Source organism: Panthera pardus, unplaced genomic scaffold, assembly GCF_024362965.1.
Source record: "Panthera pardus isolate Hobbes unplaced genomic scaffold, ASM2436296v1 HiC_scaffold_16, whole genome shotgun sequence".
Lineage (NCBI taxonomy): Eukaryota > Metazoa > Chordata > Mammalia > Carnivora > Felidae > Panthera > Panthera pardus.
In genome coordinates, this window is record NW_026526721.1 from 152,807,641 (window position 1) to 152,828,745 (window position 21,105).

Consider the following 21,105-nt stretch of genomic DNA (forward strand, 5'->3'; position numbering starts at 1 on the left):
GATTAAGTAATTTGTCCACAAGCTAGGAAGGAACTAAGTCAGGGCTCCAACTTAAGTGGTTTGCATGAAAAAAGATGCATGGGGCCTAGATGGCTCAGTTGGTTAAGTGTCTGACTCTTGACCTCAGCTCAGGTCATGATCTCATGGTCTGTGGTATCGAGCCCCACATTGGGCTTCTCGCTGACAGTGTGGAGCCTGCTTGGGATTCTCTCTCTCTGCCCCTCCCCCCACACTCTCTCTCTCTCATCAATCAATCAATCAATCAATCCGTGCTCTTCTCACTATATTATCCAACACTAATAGTTGTCTTCTAGGTCAACAGCTGTACTCTTAAGCATTTACTATTTATGTTCTTATGTGATAACGTGGCAATACAGGAAAAGATAAAAATCTTTTAAGGACTATAGGTATTATATTTTAGAGCAAACGGTTAGATTAATAGCATACCTAGGCTTAAAAGAGCAAAGATGTCACTATTTTTGTGCCTTTGTGAAACAGATTATACTCCTTGCAAGATAGTTTGTGTTAATGGCAATTCATGTGACGGGGAGGCCAAATACATCCAGTTCTGGTAAGGAAGTTCCTGGGAGCTGAATCATACAAATGTTCAAAAGAGACCAGGAGCATTACTTAAAAAACAAAACAAAACAAAAAGCCTACTAGTGCGGTAACATCACGGTGTTTCAGACCATCCCATTTCTGCTGTCTGGTCGCGAGTATCATTTGTTTCTCCAAGAGCGAGCCATCACCAAGAATCGCTCCCTGTTTCTTGTCTGTGGTGCGTTGGAAAGATGACTTTCCAAAAGTCGTCTGTTGTAATTATCCAGATCTCAGGTCGGAACCCCAGTGAAAATCCTTTTGATTTCAGCACGAAAGGAGGACATGAATAAACAAATGAGCATCACATATTTCACTCGCATCGACAGTCAGCTGAAGAGCTGACATGGGGAAACCTTCAAGAAGATGCCCTGGAAACAGGGGAGAGAAATCCTAGTTGGCTTGGCTGTGTTGCACAGATCGAGGGTGTAGGAAGTGTCCTTTTGAGACGTGGAGGAGGAAGCTGTGTCCCCTCGGGCTTGTGCCGGGCCACGACCTGGAGGGGAGACACCCCCCAGAGCTGTTCTCATGTGTTGTTCTAACTGGAGGCTTTCCTTGGTAACTAAAGATTGTCTTTTTGTTACTTATTTATTATTTTATTGTTATTATTATTTTTCACGTTTATTTCTTTATTTAGAGAGAGAGAGAGAGAGAGAGAGTGGGGGAGGGGCGGAGAGAGAGGATCTCAAGCAGGATCCCAGCTGCCAGCACAGAGCGGAACATGGAAACCGCGAGATCATGACCTGAGCTGGAACCAAGAGTCTGACACTTAGCTGACTGAGCCACCCAGGCACCCCTTTATTATTTACAATTCTAAGGGTCGTCCAAGTCTTTGGACAGAGAGTAGGTGTCGTCAGAAAGACCTTTTACCCTGCTGAGCATTTGGAGGTGCAAAGGGAAGGACAGAGTGGGGCTCCGGGGTGGGGGCAAGGCAGGAGGAAGCAGAAGGAGGAGGGAGGAGGGTGGGGGTGAGGGGACAGGGAGTTGATGGAGTGTCACGTGCCAGGACCCCTCTCTAGGTCTCCTGCTGACATCATCATGTCAAGCGTAGGAACCTCAGCCGGTGATTTATGGGAGTGGATTTCTTGTAAGCACTGGTGACAAGACTGAGTTTAGCATCCCGCCTGATATAGGAACAGAAAAAGATTTTGCGAGAGAATAGGAACAGGGAGAGGCATAGAGGGGGTCCAGAAGAAACACAGGACTTGGGAATTTCTGGAGACTGTGATAGAGGCTCAGTTGAGTAAATTAATTTGAGCTCAGAGTTTAAGTGGTGATTAAAACGCAATAACCAGGACTGGCTGCGTAATTTTTCTTTAAAAATATTTCTTTGATTTTTTCAGTTTATTGAGGTACAAATGGCCAAATTATAAGACACTTACAGTGTATATCATTGTGATTCGATTAATGTATGCAGTGTGAAATGATTCTCCCTATCTAGTTAATTAATCCTCTATCACCTCACATATTTATTTTTTCTCTCCCTCCCTCCCTTCCTTCCTTCCCTCTTTCCTTTCTGTCTTGCCTTTCTTTTATTTTGGTGAAAACATTTAAGTTCTCCTCCCTTAGAGAATTTCAAATATACAATACAGAGTTAGCAGCTGTGGTCATCATGATATACATTAGGTCTTACAGCTGAAAGTTTGTACCCTTCTCAAACCTTTCCATATTTCCCACACCCCTCTGCCCCTGGCAACCACTTTTCTGCTCTGTTTCTATGAGTTTGGTTGGATATTTAAGTTTCCACGTGTCAGTGACACCATGGGGTATGTGTCTTTCTCTGTCTGGCTTATTTCTCTTAGCCTAATGCCATCAAGGTCCATCAATGCTTCAAATGGCAGGATTTCCTTCCTTTTTATTGCCGAATAATACGGCTGAAACACACACACACACACACACACACACACCAGAGGAATGTTATTGGAATATCGGAATTATATGTATATAATACATATACACAGAGGTATCTATATATACCATATCTTCTTTACTCATTCATTCATTCAGTTCATCCATTGACAGACATCTGGGTTCTTTCCATGTCTTAGCTGTCGTGAAAAATGCCGTAATGAACATGGGGGTGCAGACATTTCTTCGATACCCTGTTTTCATTTCCTTTGGATATATGCCCAGAAGTGGGGCTGCTGGATCAGATGGTTCTACTTTTAATTTTTTGATGTACCTCCATACTATTTTCCACTGTGGCTGTACCAATTATATTCCCGGTAATGGAGGCTATAGACTTTTCTGGCCCATGGATTTGAGACTCCCGAGGAACCCTCTATAGATTTCAGAGGCTGAAAAAACTCCAGAGAGCACCTCTGCTTTGGAGACAAATTGAGTTTCATCCAAAAAGCAGTTATTGAATGTTCGCCATACGTAGAGAACCGTGCCGGGTGCAAAGAAAATAGAGATTTACCTGGACATTTCACATCGTGTGTTGCTAAAACTGTGAGAGAAAGCAGTCCCTTCCCCTCAGCTGCTTATAATCTAGTAAGCGAGAGCGACAGGTGAGCATCTAGTTTACAAAGCAGAGGAAGTAGGAAGTCCTGGCGGGGTGTAGACAGCCAGAGAGCGATCTGTTAAACGGGTAGTAGGTGCAGGGAGGTGATTCTCGCCGCGCGTATGATGTGTATTTACAGATACGTTTTACTGAGTACTTGCCTACGAACCATAACCTGTGCTAAGATCTTTCTATTTAATTCTCCAAACGGCCTCGTGGATGGGCATTATTTGGTATTTATTTTACAGCTGAGGAAACGGGCTGGAAGTTCACACACCTGGCAAGAGCCGAGCCAGACTGGAACACAGCTGGTCTGAGGACAGAGCCCACGCCCGTCCCTCCGCCACACGGGGCCGGGACAGTTGGTGGGAATACCTGGGTAGAAGGCTCACGGTTTCTCCTTCGGGGTTCTAACGCGAGTCTCACAGTTGATCTAAGACACAGACTTGTTCAGTATGCTTTGCTTTTAACCTCCCTCATAACTCGAGACTGAAAAGTCCTAACATTCTTTCCCCTCGTGTCCCCACATCCTGAGTTGTCTTTGAAGGCGGTGGAGAGGGAGGGCAGTAAAGGGGGCCCGTGTGGAGGCAGCCCTGTCCAGCAGGTGTTCTTGGAGTTGATTTTCCGGGGGGGGGGGGGGGCCTGCCACATCACACCCCTTGTGACTGGGGCTGCAGCTGAGTTCCCGGCCAAGGGAGGGGACAAAACCAAAGCTCTCGTCCAGGTCTTGCATTTAATATCTATTTGGGTGGGCTTTGCTGACTGATCCAACCTGCTGTCGGCAGAGGCCGTGGCCATCCAAACACCCAGATGTGCTAAGAGGTGGATGCTGTGCTGGTCACGACGGAGGGGCTGCGGATTGATGCCCTTACTCCACGGTGCCCTGAACTGCCCTCAAGGAATATAGAGGCGATTTACTGCAACGAATCTGAAAAGTCACCAGCCGTCAGGAAAGCAGTGACAGACGCCAGTCGAGTGAGTCTGGTCGGGGCTGTGCAGTTTCAGAGGCACTGAGGTTGGTCTGGGGCCATCGGAGAAGAAGACTCCACCGAGGGGGCCGCACCCGCTTCTGTTGACCTCGGGGAGCCCCCGGAGGGTTTTGAGCAGGGCAGCGGCGGGATCAAAGTGGTGCTTTTGGAAGATGATTCTGGCTTTGAGGTTGACTCTGAAGGAGAACCGCCACCAAAAAAGGCTTTGCAATGGTGGGGGAGCCGTGAGCACCCGGTGCCAGGATGAGGCTGCCAAGCAGGCTGGCTAAACTTGCTGTGCTGCCGTGGGCCCCTTGTCGTTGCCCTATATGGCTATGGCCTGCCACTGGGCACGGGCCTCCTTTGTTTCTAGCCTGCCCTCTCTCTCGCTCCCAGGAGCGTCTTTCCTTCCACACCAGCTCTCCCAGTGCCAGTTCTGTTTCCACCCCACCCCCTACAGGATATTGATCTCACCCAGATTTTATGATGTCTCATAAACCTCTTGGGTTTTTTCATCTGTCTGACTCACCCCAATCATGCTATATTCTCCTAGCACAATTAGACATCTCCTTTCCCCTGTGCTTTATAAATTACTTATCACTGCATTCAGGCATCCGTCTTGAAATATAAAGTGCTTTGGAAAAACAAATGACAGCCGGGGGTGGAGTGCCCATCATCTAACCGTCCCCTTGTGATTGCACTCACCTTTGACTGATCCCATTACCTCCTTATCGCTCAAAGCCTGAGGTCACCGAGACTAAAATTCCCCTCCGGGAGAAACCGAAATGGGGAGGGGGAAAAATCCTTTACTTTCATCTCCCGAGGCTATGAAATTTTCCAGATACGAGACTTAAGGAGGTTGGATTTTTTTCTGTAGGGACTGATGAGTCTTGGGTGGTGGTGGTGATGGGGACAGTGGAGGACGACGTGATTAAAGCGAGAAAGAAAAGAGAGGTCCAGGGGAGACACCCTCGAGGGCAGTGACACTTTGCTTCATGTGTAAAACACGAGTAAGGCATAGCTGTGAAACCAGTGAACTGAATCAAAGAACGTACAGCCGCTTAAATCTGTAGCACAGCACAGTGCACAACCTGAACGTGTGTGTATGTGTGCACCCTATGCACCCTTGGATTGCAGTCTTACTGGCCAATCTAAGGCACCTTTCTTACTTTTCTCATCCTCAGGGGCTAGTTTGGTCTATTACTACCCAGGAAAGGAACCGATAGCTTCCCACGCTGGTTACATATTAATACCTTGCTATTGCATTTTCCTAGTCTCTTTGGTTCACTTTTACCGAGTTTTGGGGAGCTCTCTGCTCCTAATCTGTGTTGGCAGGCTCTGGTCCTCGTTGGCAATGCTCTTAAAGACATTCAGGCAACAAGGACGTTGGGTTAGACTTCCGCAATCATCTCTCCCCCTTCCCGAATGGCAGTGTGAGGCCGTATGTTTCCTTCTGGTGCTGAAATGACCACAAACGTAGTGCTTAAACCATACAAAGTTATCATCTGTTGCAGTTGTGGAGGTCAAAAGTCCTAAATGGGTCTCACCGGAGTGGGGCCCAGGGCTGTCTCTTCTGAGGTTCAAGGAAGCTCTGGGGGGGGTGGGGGTCCAGCTTGCAGGCTCCCAGAGCAAAAGTAAATCCCTGCAGATACCAGGATCTACCCTCTCTAAACGTCAGGTTGGTATCCACCTGCTGTTAGTTCGGCTCCTTCCTGAGGGTCTCACACCCCTGGGGCTTGTAAAGAATTTCGTCCTTCTGCCAACACAGATCTCTGCCACAGAGTTCGGAGAAATACCGTCCGCAAGGTCTTGCTTCTTTGCTAGTTGATTCTTTAGTGCCTGGTGCTGTTCCACCCTGTACCCTACAGAATGCACGAACCGGAATCTCTTCTGAGCCCAGCTCTCTTCCTGGGCCTTTCCCCCCGCCCTGGCCAAGTCCTGGCACCCTCACTGTCCCAACGCCCTTTGCACAGAATAAATGATACTCCCCTGATGGCTGATCCTCCTGGGTACAAGTAACATTTCTTGGTCCCCAAAGCCCACAGGTTTCATTATTTCCAGCACTGGCTCAAGAAGATTTGTCTTGCACTGCCTCATTGCGTTGAATTTTATGGTTTTAATATCACATGCCTGTAAGAGTTACAGATTCTGTAAAACCGATTTCTGAATACTTAAGATTTTAACTCCCCCCCCCCCCCCCCCCCCCCCCCCCCCGCCTTGTGATGGAAAGAGGAAAAAGAAACTTCTGCAGTCCTGGGATGAGAAGTTTCGTGATCTCTCTATAGCAGGAAGACTCTTGGGGGGGCTCATCATGAATAGGGTGAGGAATCTGGCCCAAATCACACGTGGTCTGTGATTAAAAAACTCCCAGGTCCCCCCTGTTGTGAAGACGTCTCTACTGTGTTTCCATTTTGATGACGTTTTAAACTCTATTATTCTCTGAATCGCTTTTGCTGGGGCCCTAGACATCGAGGGAGCACCCTGGTGGAGACATACTAACAAGACAGGAAGAATGATCTCGCCTTTACAAAATCTAGCTTCACCTGAGAAAATTAATAAAAGGAAATCTTGCCTAGCGTGGTGTCAGGAGGTCATCAGGGAAGGCGGTCATCCCCGCGTGGCGTCAACGGCAGAGCCGCATCTTGCAGCTGGACGCTACCGATCTCCCAGCAGAAGGAAGGGAGGAAGGCTTCCTTCTCCCCCGGTAACAGCTCAACCAATGGGAGACAGGCACGACGACAGCCGGCCAATGAAAAGCCACTATACTTCAAACTCCCAGGGTCCTCCAATGGACTTCTTGTTTCTAACAGCCTCCCCTCCTCCTTTCCTCTACAGAAAGAGGGGTCCTCCCCTGGGTTCCACAGACTTCCTATGGTGTTGCCATAGCTTGCTTGCATGGGGTTGCGATTCTCTGCTCTTCCGGAATACGCCCACTTGTGATGGCAAAATAACCGGAAGTTTTATTTTTTACCGTTAACACAGCTCGTCTCCACAAAATCTCCTTCCCCCCGCCTCCCTAAATTCTAGTGAGACTGCCCTGCTTCAGGTGTTGGTATATTCTAAAAGAAAGAGCTGAAAAGTTGCATTACTACCACTCTCAGTCCAAAATCACATTTTTGGCCTGACAGGTTTCAGTTTTTGTAGACCGTGTTCCTAATGAAATTAGCCTATTTCCAGCATATTCTTTAAAGATTTTGTTTTTAAAAAAAAAATTTTTTTTTAACGTTTATTTTTGAGACAGAGACAGAGCATGAACGGCGGAGGGGCAGAGAGAGAGGGAGACACAGAACTAGAAGCAGGCTCCAGGCTCTGAGCCATCAGCCCAGAGCCTGACGCGGGGCTCGAACTCACGGTCCGTGAGATCGTGACCTGAGCTGAAGTCGGACGCTCAACCGACTGAGCCACCCAGGCGCCCCAAAGATTTTGTTTTAATATTTATTAGAGAGAGAGAGAGGGAGACACAGAATCCGAAGCAGGCTCCGGGCTCCGAGCTGTCGGCACAGGGCTCGATGCAGGCCTCGAACTCACGGACCGCGAGACCGTGACCTGAGCGGAAGTCGGACGCTTAACCGACTGAGCCCCCCAGGCGCCCCCGGCATATTCTTGTGGTTCACGGTTCTTTCTCTATTGTAGCACTAATCCCTTTTCAGTGTTACTTGTTTGATGACAATTGTTCCCAGTGGACTCCAGCGAGCATTTGTTGATTTGACTGCAAAAATGCCAACCATGTAATGACCAAAGAAACCTCCATGTTTGAAACCAGCAGCTTGTGATCCACCACGTTTGGATTTAGCCTCTTAGGTACAAATACGTTTCATCAGCCTATGATATGATTTCCACCCTTACCAGTCTCGTGGGTGGGACGCACTGGAGCCGTGGGGAGGTCCCTACCCAACAGCGATTGTGTTTCACTGTAATTTTTCTCCCTCAAAACTCCCTGTCCCAGTACTAAAGTTTTCAGCGAATATTTTTGGAATCTCTTCGCTTTCAAGTGATTCCTTCACAGTTTCCTCCAGGGAATTAAAGAGAACTGTTTACTTAGGAAATGGTTTTAGTGATTCCTCCTAAATGTAGAAGGGGGAAGTTGTGGCAAAGAGCACGTCCTCCCTCCAAGGCCCGGCACCAAGCAAGCAACTGGAGACCCTTGCGGGCTGTCTCTTATTTCAGTCCACTGTTGCTGATTCTTGACTTCCTTTGTCTTTGAGAGAGACACATGGGTGCCTACCTCATAGATACACATTCAACTTTACATCCTGCAGACATGGCTTTTCTTTTTTTACCAGCATCCACTGGACATTTCTAAAGATTACTCATATATTAGAGCCCAAAATAAAATGCCAATTAATTCGCCAAAGCAGAAACCCTATGGATATTTTTTGACCACAACACACAATGTTTTTTTTTTTTTTTTATTTTTTTTTATTTTTGGGACAGAGAGAGACAGAGCATGAACAGGGGAGGGGCAGAGAGAGAGGGAGACACAGAATCGGAAACAGGCTCCAGGCTCCGAGCCATCAGCCCAGAGCCTGACGCGGGGCTCGAACTCACATACCGCGAGATCGTGACCTGGCTGAAGTCGGACGTTTAACCGACTGCGCCACCCAGGCGCCCCATCACACAATGGTTTTAATGACACACACAAGCTACACACACACACACACACACACACACACACAAGCTAAGAGAAAATCAAAACTGTAATTACAGAGTATTAGAAATGAATGAAAATGGGAACACTTCCATATGGTCAAAGCTGAACTCAGAGGAAAAGTCATAACCTTGGATGATTTCTTTTTACCTTAGTAAGAATGAAAGTAAATACACTAAGCAAATGATTTTCAAGCAACTGGTTTAAAAGGAGAAGATAGAAAAGAAAGATATTGTCATGTACAAAAACAGTCAGAGTCAGGTGTAACCTGAGAACCTGAGTTAATGAGGTCAGTGGAGAAAATCTAAAGATGACCCACCATTTTTCTTGGAAATAGGTACTCTACTTTTCCAGGTGTATTTTCAGGATTTCAGCACATCCTGAGTTCCATGAAGACATGGAAGAAGTTCAATAGTTATTTAAACTTGCTGGTGTGATGATAAAAAAAAGTCTGCTACTTTTTTATTTTTAAAAAAGAACTCTAAAATATGTTGCTATTATCTTGTTAATATTTCGAGGTACAGTTAAATTTCTATTGCCCAGGGGAAGATTGAGGACTATTTAAAACTCCTTACTGGAAGCTAAGAAAAACAACAACAACATGTTCTAAGGGTCAAAAACACCAGGTGTTCTACAAAACACACAACAGAATAGCAACTGGGCAAAATCTAAGAGACCGTTACAGGATATCTTTAAACCAATTTTTTTTTTTTTTTTTTTTTTGTCCAAGTTGTTTGTAAGGATTTTTGTTTTGTGCTAAATCTGTGGAACACACCTGCTCACTCAGTTTCCTGGGGAGACTATTTTGGGCAGTGCTGAACTTTCTTTTATTCCCAGATTTATACCAGCCTACGCCCGGATGGTCAGTCAGTCTTTGCTAAAGCTATTGGCCATGAGGAAGCTACTCTTCTTTTGAGTTTTTCACCCCTTGGGGACACAGATCCCACTTTCTCCTACTCCCTACAAACTGACTCCAGAGCTTCCATTTTTACTATGATTATGCATTTTTGCCCTTTTCAGTACTTCATAGGTATTTTCGTGAGATGTAGGAAGAGAGGGGGTATTAGGTGGACCCAATATTACATGAGAATTCACTACCATAGCATTTTCCAAACTATGTGCCTTGGAATAGTCTAGTTGATCCTAATAGGTGTTCAGTAGATCTAAATCCCCTTTTATAGATTTACTGTCAAAATTAGGCAATTAAAGGCTCTGAGAAGTCCTGAGAAAAGAAGCCTGGTTTATTTTATTTAAATCTACACTATTTGAGCACAAAATTCTTTCTTTCTTTCTTTCTTTCTTTCTTTCTTTCTTTCTTTCTTTCTTTCATTTTTGAGACAGAGAGAGACAGCATGAACTGGGGAGGAGCAGAGAGAGAGGGAGACACAGAATTGGAAGCAGGCTCCAGGTTCTGAGCCATCAGCCCAGAGCCCGACGCGGGCCTTGAACTCACAGACCACGAGATCGTGACCTGAACTGAGGTCGGATGCTTCACCAACTGAGCCACCCAGGCGCCCCGAGCCCAAAATTCTTTTTCACAGCCGCCTGGGCCTGGCTCTAGGCTGGGGCCAACTAGTAAGTTTCCTTCCCGACTGTCTTTTCCTTGGGACAGCCAGGGACCTTGAACTGGCTTTTGGAGATCTGTGTTTTTAATTTTTGTTTGTTTTTTGTTTTTGTGTGTGTGTGTGTGTGTGTGTGTGTGTGTGTGTGTTTACCTTTTAGCAATACTTGACATCAGGCTATTTATATGTACTGTGATCTTTCCACTGATTTTGTTTTCCTCCCTTTAAAAACAAAGAACAACAACAAAAAGAGGTTAGAGGGGGAGAGAACCAAAGCATAAGAGACTGTTAAAAACTGAGAACAAACTGAGGGTTGACGGGGGGTGGGAGATGGGTATTGAGGAGGGCACCTGTTGGGATGAGCACTGGGTGTTGTATGGAAACCAATTTGACAATAAATTTCATATATTAAAAAGAAAAACAAAGAACACTAACTCTGATAATTAGTTCTGTCTCACTAGTTGCTTTAAATATGTAACCCAGATGCTGGTCTCTTATTCTCGATGGGAGTTTTGTGTGTGTGTGTGTGTGTGTGTGTGTGTGTGTGTGTGTGTTTAGAGCTGAGGAGGAAGGTGGTCTATGAAATCAACCCTACTCGAAGTCACTTGGACATCTACACGGGGCTCTCCTTGCAGCCCATGGCCCACACTAAAGGTGTCTCAGTTGTGCTAGTGATGGGGTTAAAAATGTTCTATTCTTTTCCTCCCAGAGTCCTGAGGAAGATTCGACCGGTTCTTCACTTCAAATTCACCACGACAGAACCCCAGTCCTTCAGCATTGGTGGTGGAGCGTAGGGCACAGTGCCAGTTAGATATGTGCCAACCCTCAGCTGGGCAGGGGGAGGAGCTGAGGGGCTACAAAGCTGTTCTCTCACACTGTGAAGACGATCCCCCCGGATCCCCCCCCACCTTGTTTTCCTTCATATCAGCATTTCTTCTCTGCCCCTGCCCCCTCTCCAGAGTCAGTCTCCTGAAGTCTTCACCTCGTCCCCATACCAAAACCGTGGCTCTTCTCCCCGCCATTTCTTGAGTCTGGGAAACCTTCAAGACTCTGGTAGGTCATAGCTATCCTTGTTCCTGCCATTTCCATAGACAAGCAGAAGAATAATGCCGTGGTTCCTAAAATCTGTGTGTTGGGGTGTGTGTGTGTGTGTGTGTGCACATGCACGTGTGCGAACATCTGCGACAATCTGTGCCATCAGCAACATCTATCTTTTTCTCTGATATCTGCATGACTCCAGACCTTGAAGGAACACTAGAAATCCTGCATTTGGAGGGTTAGCTGCCCACCACTACTTGATGTTTGTAAAAACTTTTGGGCCTCATTTCTAACACTGGCTCAAATTACAAAGTCCCTGTTCCAGTTATCTATTTCTGTATAACAAAGCACTCCAAGACTTAGTGACTTAAAAACCACCAAAGCGTATTTATTTTGTTCATAAAGCTATCCCTTGGGCAGGCCCAGCAGGGATGTTTGCTGTTCTGTGATGTCTGGGATCTCAGCCGTAGAAACGTGTGGTCTCGCCGCTGGGCCTCTCCCACGTGGTGGCCTCAGAGTTGAATTTACATGGTGGCTTGGGGTTCCAAGGGTGAGTGTTCCCAAAGAGCAAGGCGGAAGCTGCAAGGACGTCTTGGCCTAGACTCAGACGTCATGCCACATCACTTCTGCTGTATTCTACTGGCCACAGAAGACCAGCCCTGATTCAGTGTGGGAGCGGGCTACACAAAGGCAAGGATATCCGGAGGCAGAGATCCCTGGGGGAACGCCTTGGGGGCAGGCTACAACAGCCTCCTTCTATTCAGCTTCCAAAGGCAAACTGATTTTTCAACGCAAGTTAAGTTTGCCTTGTGACACCGCTATACCAAAAAGCTTCAGTGGATATTCTACCAGAAAGAAGAGATCAGGACACATGTTTTCTATGCTCCTTCCAGCACTGTGTTGTCTTTATTAAATGGAATACAGAATTAGAGGCAGAAAGTGTTTGGACTCTGCCATTCCGTTTTAGGGAATGGCAGTCCTATTATCCACCCTGGCTCTCAGAGAACCCATCTTGTCTCGGCACACTCCGTTTTGCAGGTTGTACCGGAGAGGGAGGGAATTCTGGATGCTGGCTTTAAAGCGACAGTAAGGCATCCAAACTACTGTGAAACCAGCAGCCATCCTCTCTCAGCTCCCAACATCATGCTGAGTAGTAACAAAAGAAATAAATGGAGACTAATGATACTAGGGTTTGGGGAACAATGCTTACATGCACAAGATGCACCCACTTAAGTCTTTTAAAAACCAGTTGTTCTAACGCTTTTATTGCTCTGTAACAAAATGAATCGAGCTGACGTTGGTTCCAAGGTCACTGTGAATTGAAGTTTAACCGTATTAATGACTAAGTAATCGGATGCAAGTTCGAATGCTAGGAGGAGGCTTGCGGAGGAAGGCATCACAGTATATTGAATGCTTGTAAACATTAGTACAAGTACAGAGTAAGAGGGACTCCCCACTTGATGTTAAATAGGCCCCAAGTTCCTCTACTTTCTGAGGGATGAAGCACTAAAGGTTCTTTTCCACTTTACATCGGCTAGGGTATAATATACTGCCCTAAAGAGGAACGGATTCAGAGTTGGCTACTTTTCTCCTAAGATGCGGTTGGTTCTCCTCCAGGTTCCTGGTTCTCTACAAGCTGGGCTCAGCCTCCAAAAGGGGGTCCTATAGGATGGCCTGAGGGAAAACGCTGCCCCTAGTACAGGGGACGTGGAATGAAACAGGGCTGATCGCTGAGATTTTTTGCCCCATTCTCTTCCTCAGGCCCATCGCCTCAGGGAAATGCTTTCATAACCGGAAGGGCTGTATATTCTTCAATAAGTAGGGCTCTTTGCCCCACCTCACCCCGCGCTTCGCTCTTTGTATTTGTCGGGCCTCGTGTCCTGCTCTGTCACCTCTGTTGGTAACTAAAGCAGCAGCAGGGACTGCCTGTCGGCCACCTTTGGGCAGATCAGGTCTCTCTCGGTGGTTGGTGCCACCAGCTCAGCCCTCACACCTCAAGGGCACCCCACGACTGACTCAGAGGACAGAAGAGACAGTACAAATGCAAAGTGAGAGGGGCTGAGAGGAGCCCTAGGACGCTGGGGGCTGGGAAGCAGGACTTCCTGATGCAGAGACTGCAAACGTGGTGACATGGATGGGCCGGGACTGGGGACACAGGTCTGGAATCAGAATCACACTTGGCTATAGGGATCTGAGCCTTGCACAGGGCCCATACCACAAGCCGGAGCACACTCCAGCGGGCTAACTTACATCACATGGATGGGGACTGAGGTGAATCCTCAGGGACAGTTGTGGCTACTGCCCCACCGCCACCGCCACCCGCCACCTGCAAAGTGCTCAGCTCAGCCTCGCCCCCACCTTGGGCAGCCCGGCAATGCTGTGAGATGGGCCCTCTGTCCTGTGGCTGGGACTCCAGTCTCAGATCCGTGAGTCTTGTCTCACTGTTTCCCGGGTGTAGGGTCAGCGCGACAGCTCCTCTGTGTGGACACAGTGTGAGATGAGGCATCGCGGCGAAGCCCATCCACTGCAAAAGCAGGGGGGCCAGCAATCAGATGTTTTCTAGGACATCCAGGGGGACGAGGCCCCTCTTCTTTCCACTGAGGACTCTGATAAAGCCATCCTGCTCTTCTTCAGAGGTCACGCAGATCTGAATGCCAAGGAAGAAAACACCAAAGGGTCAGCAAGGAAGAAGCTAGAAGCTACTATGGCTTGAATCGCTGCAGACTGAGGCCAGGAGCACCAAACTGGAAAAGGGAGAGGAGTTTCAGGGAGTGGGACTGGCTCTGTAAGAAAAAGGTTGAATAAATATTAGGCAGATCCTGGCTTTGGAACTATGCCCAGGCGTCATATGTTTTCTGAGATTCAGCTTTATGAATGAAGATCAATAAAATGGAATTAATCATACTGTGTCCCCCTGAAGAGTCACTACGAGGACAGAATGAAATAATGCTTCCTATAGAGCCTAGCGGGTGCCATGCAATGAGTCCTCAAAGCGTTTTAAAGATCCAAACAAATAGCTACCATTCAGCAGGCTCTGGTCATGTGCTTGGAAATTTATATACGTTGTATCAGAAAATCCAAAGAAGCTATTCCATTCTTGGCCCCAAGCAAAGAAAAGAGACGCTAATGTCTCCCCTAGTCCACCTGTGCCGGACTTAACAAGAAGGTGCTTAAAATCCATTTGGGTATTCTTGTCACTTACCGCTGCCAGGCCACCAAACGGCATGAAGGGTGGGTGTGGTCAGAGGTACAGAAGAGGCTTTGAAAAAGAGCCTTTGGTGTGCTGTGAGTTCACCCAGTCGACCTGCTTCCGTGGGTGGTAGGTTATGTCTTAGGCTGGATTCCCCAGAAACAGAGCCTGAGATAGGAGTCCTCGTGAAGGGACTTGTTGAGCGTGTGCCCTCAGGAGGTGGGAAGCGAGGGAAGCATGGCGGTCAGTGGAAGGAGCTGAGCAAAGGTGAGGTCTCAGCTGGAGGCGAGCCTGAGCCCGATCCCGCAGGGAGCTCTGGAGCATGAAGCGCACCACAGAGCGGACCCACCTTGAGGCAGGGGGTCCGGTCTTCTGGGCCCTGTGTGTCAGTCGTTGGCCACTGGCCGACGTGGGCTGTGAGAGATGCAACCTATCAGGCCAGGCAGCTCTTGTTCCACGAAGGGGGATTAGCTGGACAAAGGGCAGCTGTGAGATACTAGCCGACACAGCCACCGGGAGATAGGTGCACCCACCTAGAGAAGGAGACGTGGGCAGGGCCCCAGTAGAGACCCCTTCACATGGAAGGACAGGCATTAACAGGCCACTTAAAGAGCTCATATGTGACTCCTGGGGCTTGGGACACACAACAGGCTGGTATCTGGTTCATGTTTCAGAAACTTGCTGTGTGATAAGCTTGCCTGGAAAGAGGCTCAGACAGGAGTTAATTTAACAGAAGATGTGTTGACTGTTTCACGAAGGCCAGAGGTGATCTGTGAGAAAGGAATAGCCCAGGGGCCATGTTAGATCCTACTAGAGCCTGATGGGGTAAGGTGACCCCTGAAAGGAGGGTGAACCACCTGATTTCCAAAAACTAAGGCCTGTCATTGCCCATGACAGAAACATTGCAGGCAGGAGACCCTAGGGATGGGCAGGGAGTATATGTCTTAAAAGAACCCATTAAAAATGCCCTGAGGGCAGGATTTACCATTAAAACCCATCAAAGACGGAGTTTTCTTCCTTCTTGACATATGTCCCAAATTCGACAACCTTTACTATTAGTCTAAGCAATCTGCATCAACATCTGCTTCCTCGTGCAGATTTGTTCTAGATGCTTATTTTAAAAATTGAGTTTATAGTTTGAAATAGTTAAATAAAGGAATCAAACCTGAAAACAATTTACTGGCACACACACACACAGATGTTATATCATGGTGATGTCTAATAGGGAGAACCCTGGAAAAGGAATCAGAAAACTGAAATTCTGGCCAGAGCTAAGAGCCTTACACCATTACCCCATGCCTGAGAACATACCAAAAATGACTGCAGTTTGGGTCTCTGTTAGCTTTCTGGGTCGGTTTCTGAGTTTTCTGTTATTTACATTAGCAGTCAATTTCAGTCTCTCCAGCAAAATCCCACTGTGTGTCTGTACACACTACCTTTAATTTTCCTTCTCTCTCCCGAGATTTCAGCGTGGAAGTGAAACATGGTTTGGTAGAGGCAATGGAAGAGTGGTCTGAGGGGGTCTCAAAAAGTAGGGAGGCCTAGAAGCACCAATGTTCATGCTTTGTTGCATGTATGGACTTGTTTTGCACCTCCTAATTGGCACCCCTACAGTGATTTGATCTGGGGAGACGTTCCAAAGGAAGAGGAGTTCTGTACCCACCATGCCCTCCTTGGACAGTCTTGGGAGCAGACAATGGGTAAACAGAGGAGGAAGCTAAAGGAAGTTGAAAAAAGATGAACAGAAATGGTTGAAAATAGGCTTCAGTGGTTTGTACTCTTCCCAGAAATGAAGGGTCTAGAATTTAAAATTCTGGTGGTACAAATAACATAACTCGCCACGCTTGAGAACCTACCATTTTAGGAAGCAGTAACTGGGCTGGAAGCATTGCGTTTCGAGGTAGAATGGAAAGATGAGCCCAGAAGATTATGGGTAGAGAAGGGCAGGAGGTGAGGGAGAACCACAGCAACTCCTTTGGTTCGGAGGGCCATGAAGAGGGTGCCCAACTTGTCTTGGTTTGCCAGGGACTTTCTCAATCTTTTCACTGAAAGTCCTACATCGCAGGAAATTCGTCAGTCCCAGAGACCAAGTAGGGCTGTTGATTATTCCAGCAAGTGTTTTCTTGGTCAGGCCACGTGAAAGATACCCCACTTCCTGTATTCATTCATTCATTCATTCATTCATTCAAGTTTTTATTGAGTGCCTACTATGTAATAGATACCACTCCAGAAACTTGGAAACTGGTGAAAAAAGGGCAGATCCCTGCTCTCCTGGAGCTTATTGGGCAGAACTAGGGGACAGATATTTCACTGAGTAATTACACATGTCATGAGCACATTGCTGAATGAATTAATTCCTCACTCATGGGGAAAGGGGTGCTGATGTGAGTATCTATGGCAATCTGATCTGGCCGAGGGGGTAAGAAAGACCTCCCTAAAGAAGAGGCCTTTAAGCAAAGATAGCAAGGTGAAAACGAGGGGGAAAAAGTAGGAGATGAACATATTTCAGTATCAAGGGAGTGTGGCACTTTGGAGGTGGGGAATCTGTGGGAAAAAGTCAGAGAGGCTGGAGGGGCCAAGAACGTGCAGGAACGCAAGCACTACTGAGCCCAGCGGATGCCCTTAGCTGACCTTCTGACTTCTCCCATTGACAGGAACTGGGGGACTGGCCAACCACTAAAACCATCGCCGGCAATGATCAATTCAGTTAGGATTCACCTGTGCCATGGAAGGTACCAAACAAAGCACTTATACTTTCTTGGGGGTAGTTTTCAAATTTTCTCCACAATAAATGCGTTTCAGTTTTGTAATCTAAAAATAATTTACCTATCTGTCTTGAAAGCTTTGACGAAAATGCAAAGAATCAATAAAAGTAGTTTTACGGGGATGGCAGAACTTTGGATGAATTTAATGCAATACTGTTATGGTATTTAAAGTTGATTTCATGAGGGTATTTTTTAAATTTCAAAAATGCAGAAAACACACTTTGGCATGTTCGCAACATAAGGATAACTTGATTCTATTTGGAAACAAGAGCTCTGCGAAAAAATAATAGAATTATGAGACAAATTAACCCCAGAGGCAGAAATGCGATGCAATCAGAGATGCATTGCATTATTTTTAGAATCGAATTCCTTCTATTTGAAATTTGACACCTAAAATAATGGGAGGCCACAAAAGTGGAGCCAAAATTTCAAAAAATCCTTCTCAATAACAGATTTTTAAAATGTAAATTTTCTTTCAAGTGGCTGACATTTTTCCGAAATTGGTTGCCATGCTGATGACAAAGATCGAAAACGGAAAATCGTGCGGGGCTAACGAGCCCTCGGTGCCTTTTGCTGACCCGTCTGGAACTGGAATCCATTACGTCCACATGCCTTCCACTTGGCATTGTCACAGCCACGGTGTCCTTTGGTTGTCACAGGACCACTGCAGGACGTCAAGGTGAGGTCATGGAAATGAAGGTCGTGCTCTCACTTCAGCTTTGATCCTGGGGCCTTTGTAAAGGGATTCCCTGCCTTTACCCTGAGAAGTTCTGCTTCACCAGGTCTGGAATGGAGTCCAGGAGTCTGTATTTTCAACCACCTCCCAGGTGATTAGAATTCAGGTGGTGCAAAGACCACACTCCCAGAAACACCAGGCTGGGCAAATATTAGGGGTTATGGAACTTTTTAAGAGGGCTATAGGCAGGGGCACCTGGGTGGCTCAGTTGGTTAAGCGTCTGACTGGGTTTCAGCTCAGGTCATGATCTCATGGTTCGTGAGCTTGAGCCCCAAGTCGGGCACTGCGCTGACATCATAGAGCCTGAGTGACATTCTCTCTCTCTGCCCCTCCCCTGCACACACACACACACACACACACGCACTCTCTAAATAAATAAATAAATAAATAAATAAATAAACTTAAATTTTTTTTTAAAGGATTATGAGCAGATCCAGTTTGTTCCTGTTTCAGCCCGTGTTGTGTCTTCAGCATGTCTAACTGAAGAGGTTGGATTGTTTGTCTCACCCCTGCCCATCCTGGAAGATGGTCAGTTCAACCACAAAGAGTCCAGAATGCAGGTGTGAGCCCATTCCCCGAAAACACAATTTGGGGGACGAAGGCCAAGGAGTTGGTAGGAGTCGTTGAGCTGATGTTCTGCCTCTGGAAATGGATCAACTTGAGCAAGTTTTAATTTGCCTTCTGATTTCACTGACTTGTATGTTAATAAAACAAAAACAACATTTACTTTCAAGTGGGGAAGCGCAAGAATATTCTGAGGAAGAAAATCAAGCATGCTAGCAAAATTATTTAGTAACACTTTGCCAATAATGAATGAATATCCTTCTCAAATTTATTTCATTCAAAAGACTTTCCAAGCTTTTGGACCAGGGAGGATATAATTTGGTGAATTTGGAGAACTTTGAGGCATTGGCATGGAGCCCAGCGGGAAAGTAGGCGTTTGCTTTGGGGGGGGGGGTGTGGCATTAGAGATGGGGTCTCGGTTTGACAAGGATGATTCCATTGCCTGGAATGACCCAGCAGGGCACTCGTATGAGCAAGAATTTGTTTTCAAGGGGCTCTCTGGTCCTAGGACACCTGCCTTTTTGACATTTGCTTTCCTTGGGAGCCAAACTACGCAAATGGTGCTGTCCTGTTCCGAGGTTGGTCTACATGGTCCAGGGCAGATGACGCCATGGAAAGTATGGGCTTAGAATGTGCAGATCTATGCTTAAGTTCCATTCTGGCTACTTACCAGGTTTTTGCCCCCTTGAGCAAGGCAAAATCTTCCATGAGCTTTTGTTTGGGATCTCAAGTAAAATGCTGTAGGTATATATACTTTATAAATACATATGTATGACATAATTAAATCATAAGTAATAATAATCATGATACTTATAATAATTATCATTGTGACAATGTCTAGGACTGTATTAATTTATTCTTTCCTTCTCTCTGAACGGGGGGCTGGAGCTAAATATTTTTCTTTTCAATAGCCATAAAGAAAAGGTAAATCATTATTTCTTGAGGGTGTATTTGTTAGTTTGAAAACGATCAAGTATTTCGATCTATGTGTGGCATATAAAATTGCTGATCAAATTAGGAAAACCAATTTTAAAAAATTATAAATCAGATATAATTACGAAGTAATGACTGATTTTTTTTAATGGGAGTTAGAAACTATCTTTTCAGGCAATTCCAAAAATGACATTCAAGATGTGTTTTGGGCAATTATTGAACAGGGATAGTATTAAAGCTATTAACGTGTTTTTCTTTTTGTACTTCTTTGTAGAGTGGGCCTCATCATTTCCAACCAGAGGTTTAACTGCCTCAGGAGATATTAGAATTACCATACCAACAATGGAGACAAAAGAGAGGCAAGGTTTTGATTTCCAAAATTGGAAATTAGAGTCAATTGTGAGACTCTATTAGGAAATAGAAGAAATTTCTCCGGTCTGATTTTTTCGGATCATCTCCAAATACACCAAGAGCAAACTTGGAGGTCTTAGCATATTATTTTGCTCTGTAGCAAGGATACAGGATATGACATGAAGGAAGTTGGAGTCAGAGAAGAAGGGGCGGTAGGAAGCCCCCTCTCTCGGCTGGAAGAAGGCCAAGAAAGGCAGAGTTAGGACAAAGAGCTGAGCCGTGTGTGTCTTCTCCCTTTGTGTCTGTCAACATTCCAGAAGTGAGATGGGAGAGGAAGAAGCAAGGAGCCTGAAGACATACAGGTACAAGGCGTTCGTGCCTTACTTCTCAGGAAATCAACGGTATCACAGTGAACCCCAAGTTCAACATGGCACAAGAGCAAGACGGCACCAGACACCTCTAGATTAGATGTAGGGAGATATTCGGGCACTGGTGAGAGCTAGTCCCTGGTTACCTACGTCCTGACCGTTTTATGCAGCCATGTGAAGGTGTCTTGCATTCCAGTGAAAAGGCAGGAGCTTGGAGTCTGGACAAGTAGACATCACTGAGAAGGGTCTTCGTGACTGGAGGCAAATGCAATGAACTGTGGAACGCGTCAGCGGGGAACAGCAATGTATTCCCAAGAGACTGCGAACCATGCATCGGTGGAGACCAGCAAAAAACCCAAACTGGACTGGAGCAGGGGTCCACCTCAGAGACGAGTGGTCCTCAGAGAAAAGCACCAGGACCAGAGTCCTTACTCTGCTGCTACGACGTTATGTGTATTTCCTTTTGTGAACAGACCCCACCAGCCGAACTTGCTAACATTCTGGTTTTGCGGGCTTAGACCCTACACACTACACAATTATCACTGGCGCGTCTGTATCTTTCCTCAAAGTGAATACTTTGAATATGACTGCGTTCATTGAGATTTGTGTTTGTTAGTGACTGTGACTCTGTTTTGGTCCTACCTGCTACGTGCGTGTATGCTGTACTCACCTGATTCTCTTTCAGTGTCATCTGCCCCTGTTCCTTACACCCAAGGAAGGTCCTAACACATCTAAAAATCTTCTCATTTTGTTGTACTCTCTGAACAAAGTTGGCCGGAAAGAAGCCAATCCTGTCTTGAATTTTTCCCTGAAAGGAAAAAGGAGGCATGCATCCACAACTGTAACATCTGTCGTAATTATAGTTACCAGATAGTTACCAAA

At 46.3% G+C, this 21,105-nt stretch overlaps 1 protein-coding gene and 1 long non-coding RNA gene across 5 annotated transcripts in view; one reads left to right on the top strand and one right to left on the bottom strand.

The window, feature by feature from the left end:
- The window catches only part of LOC128777353 (uncharacterized), a 44,903-nt gene extending 24,645 nt beyond the window's left edge, over positions 1-20,258 (top strand). The window contains exons 2-4 of the long non-coding RNA XR_008422652.1: positions 17,161-17,238; positions 17,752-17,950; positions 19,779-20,258. This is a non-coding gene — a long non-coding RNA (uncharacterized LOC128777353). The remainder of the gene's footprint in view (positions 1-17,160; positions 17,239-17,751; positions 17,951-19,778) is intronic.
- Positions 11,680-21,105, bottom strand: part of STAC (SH3 and cysteine rich domain) — a 140,767-nt gene continuing 131,341 nt past the window's right edge. For 2 of the 4 annotated variants that reach the window (XM_019418646.2, XM_019418645.2), the window contains exons 10-11: positions 20,894-21,031; positions 11,680-13,963 (exon numbers count right to left, since the gene is read on the bottom strand). In XM_019418646.2, coding sequence (XP_019274191.1) covers positions 13,865-13,963; positions 20,894-21,031 — 237 coding nt within the window. In that variant the 3' untranslated portion in view covers positions 11,680-13,864. Of the gene's footprint in view, positions 13,964-18,424; positions 19,310-20,420; positions 21,032-21,105 lie in introns of those variants that run through there. The other 2 variants (XM_019418648.2, XM_053904043.1) reach the window with 2 other exon arrangements.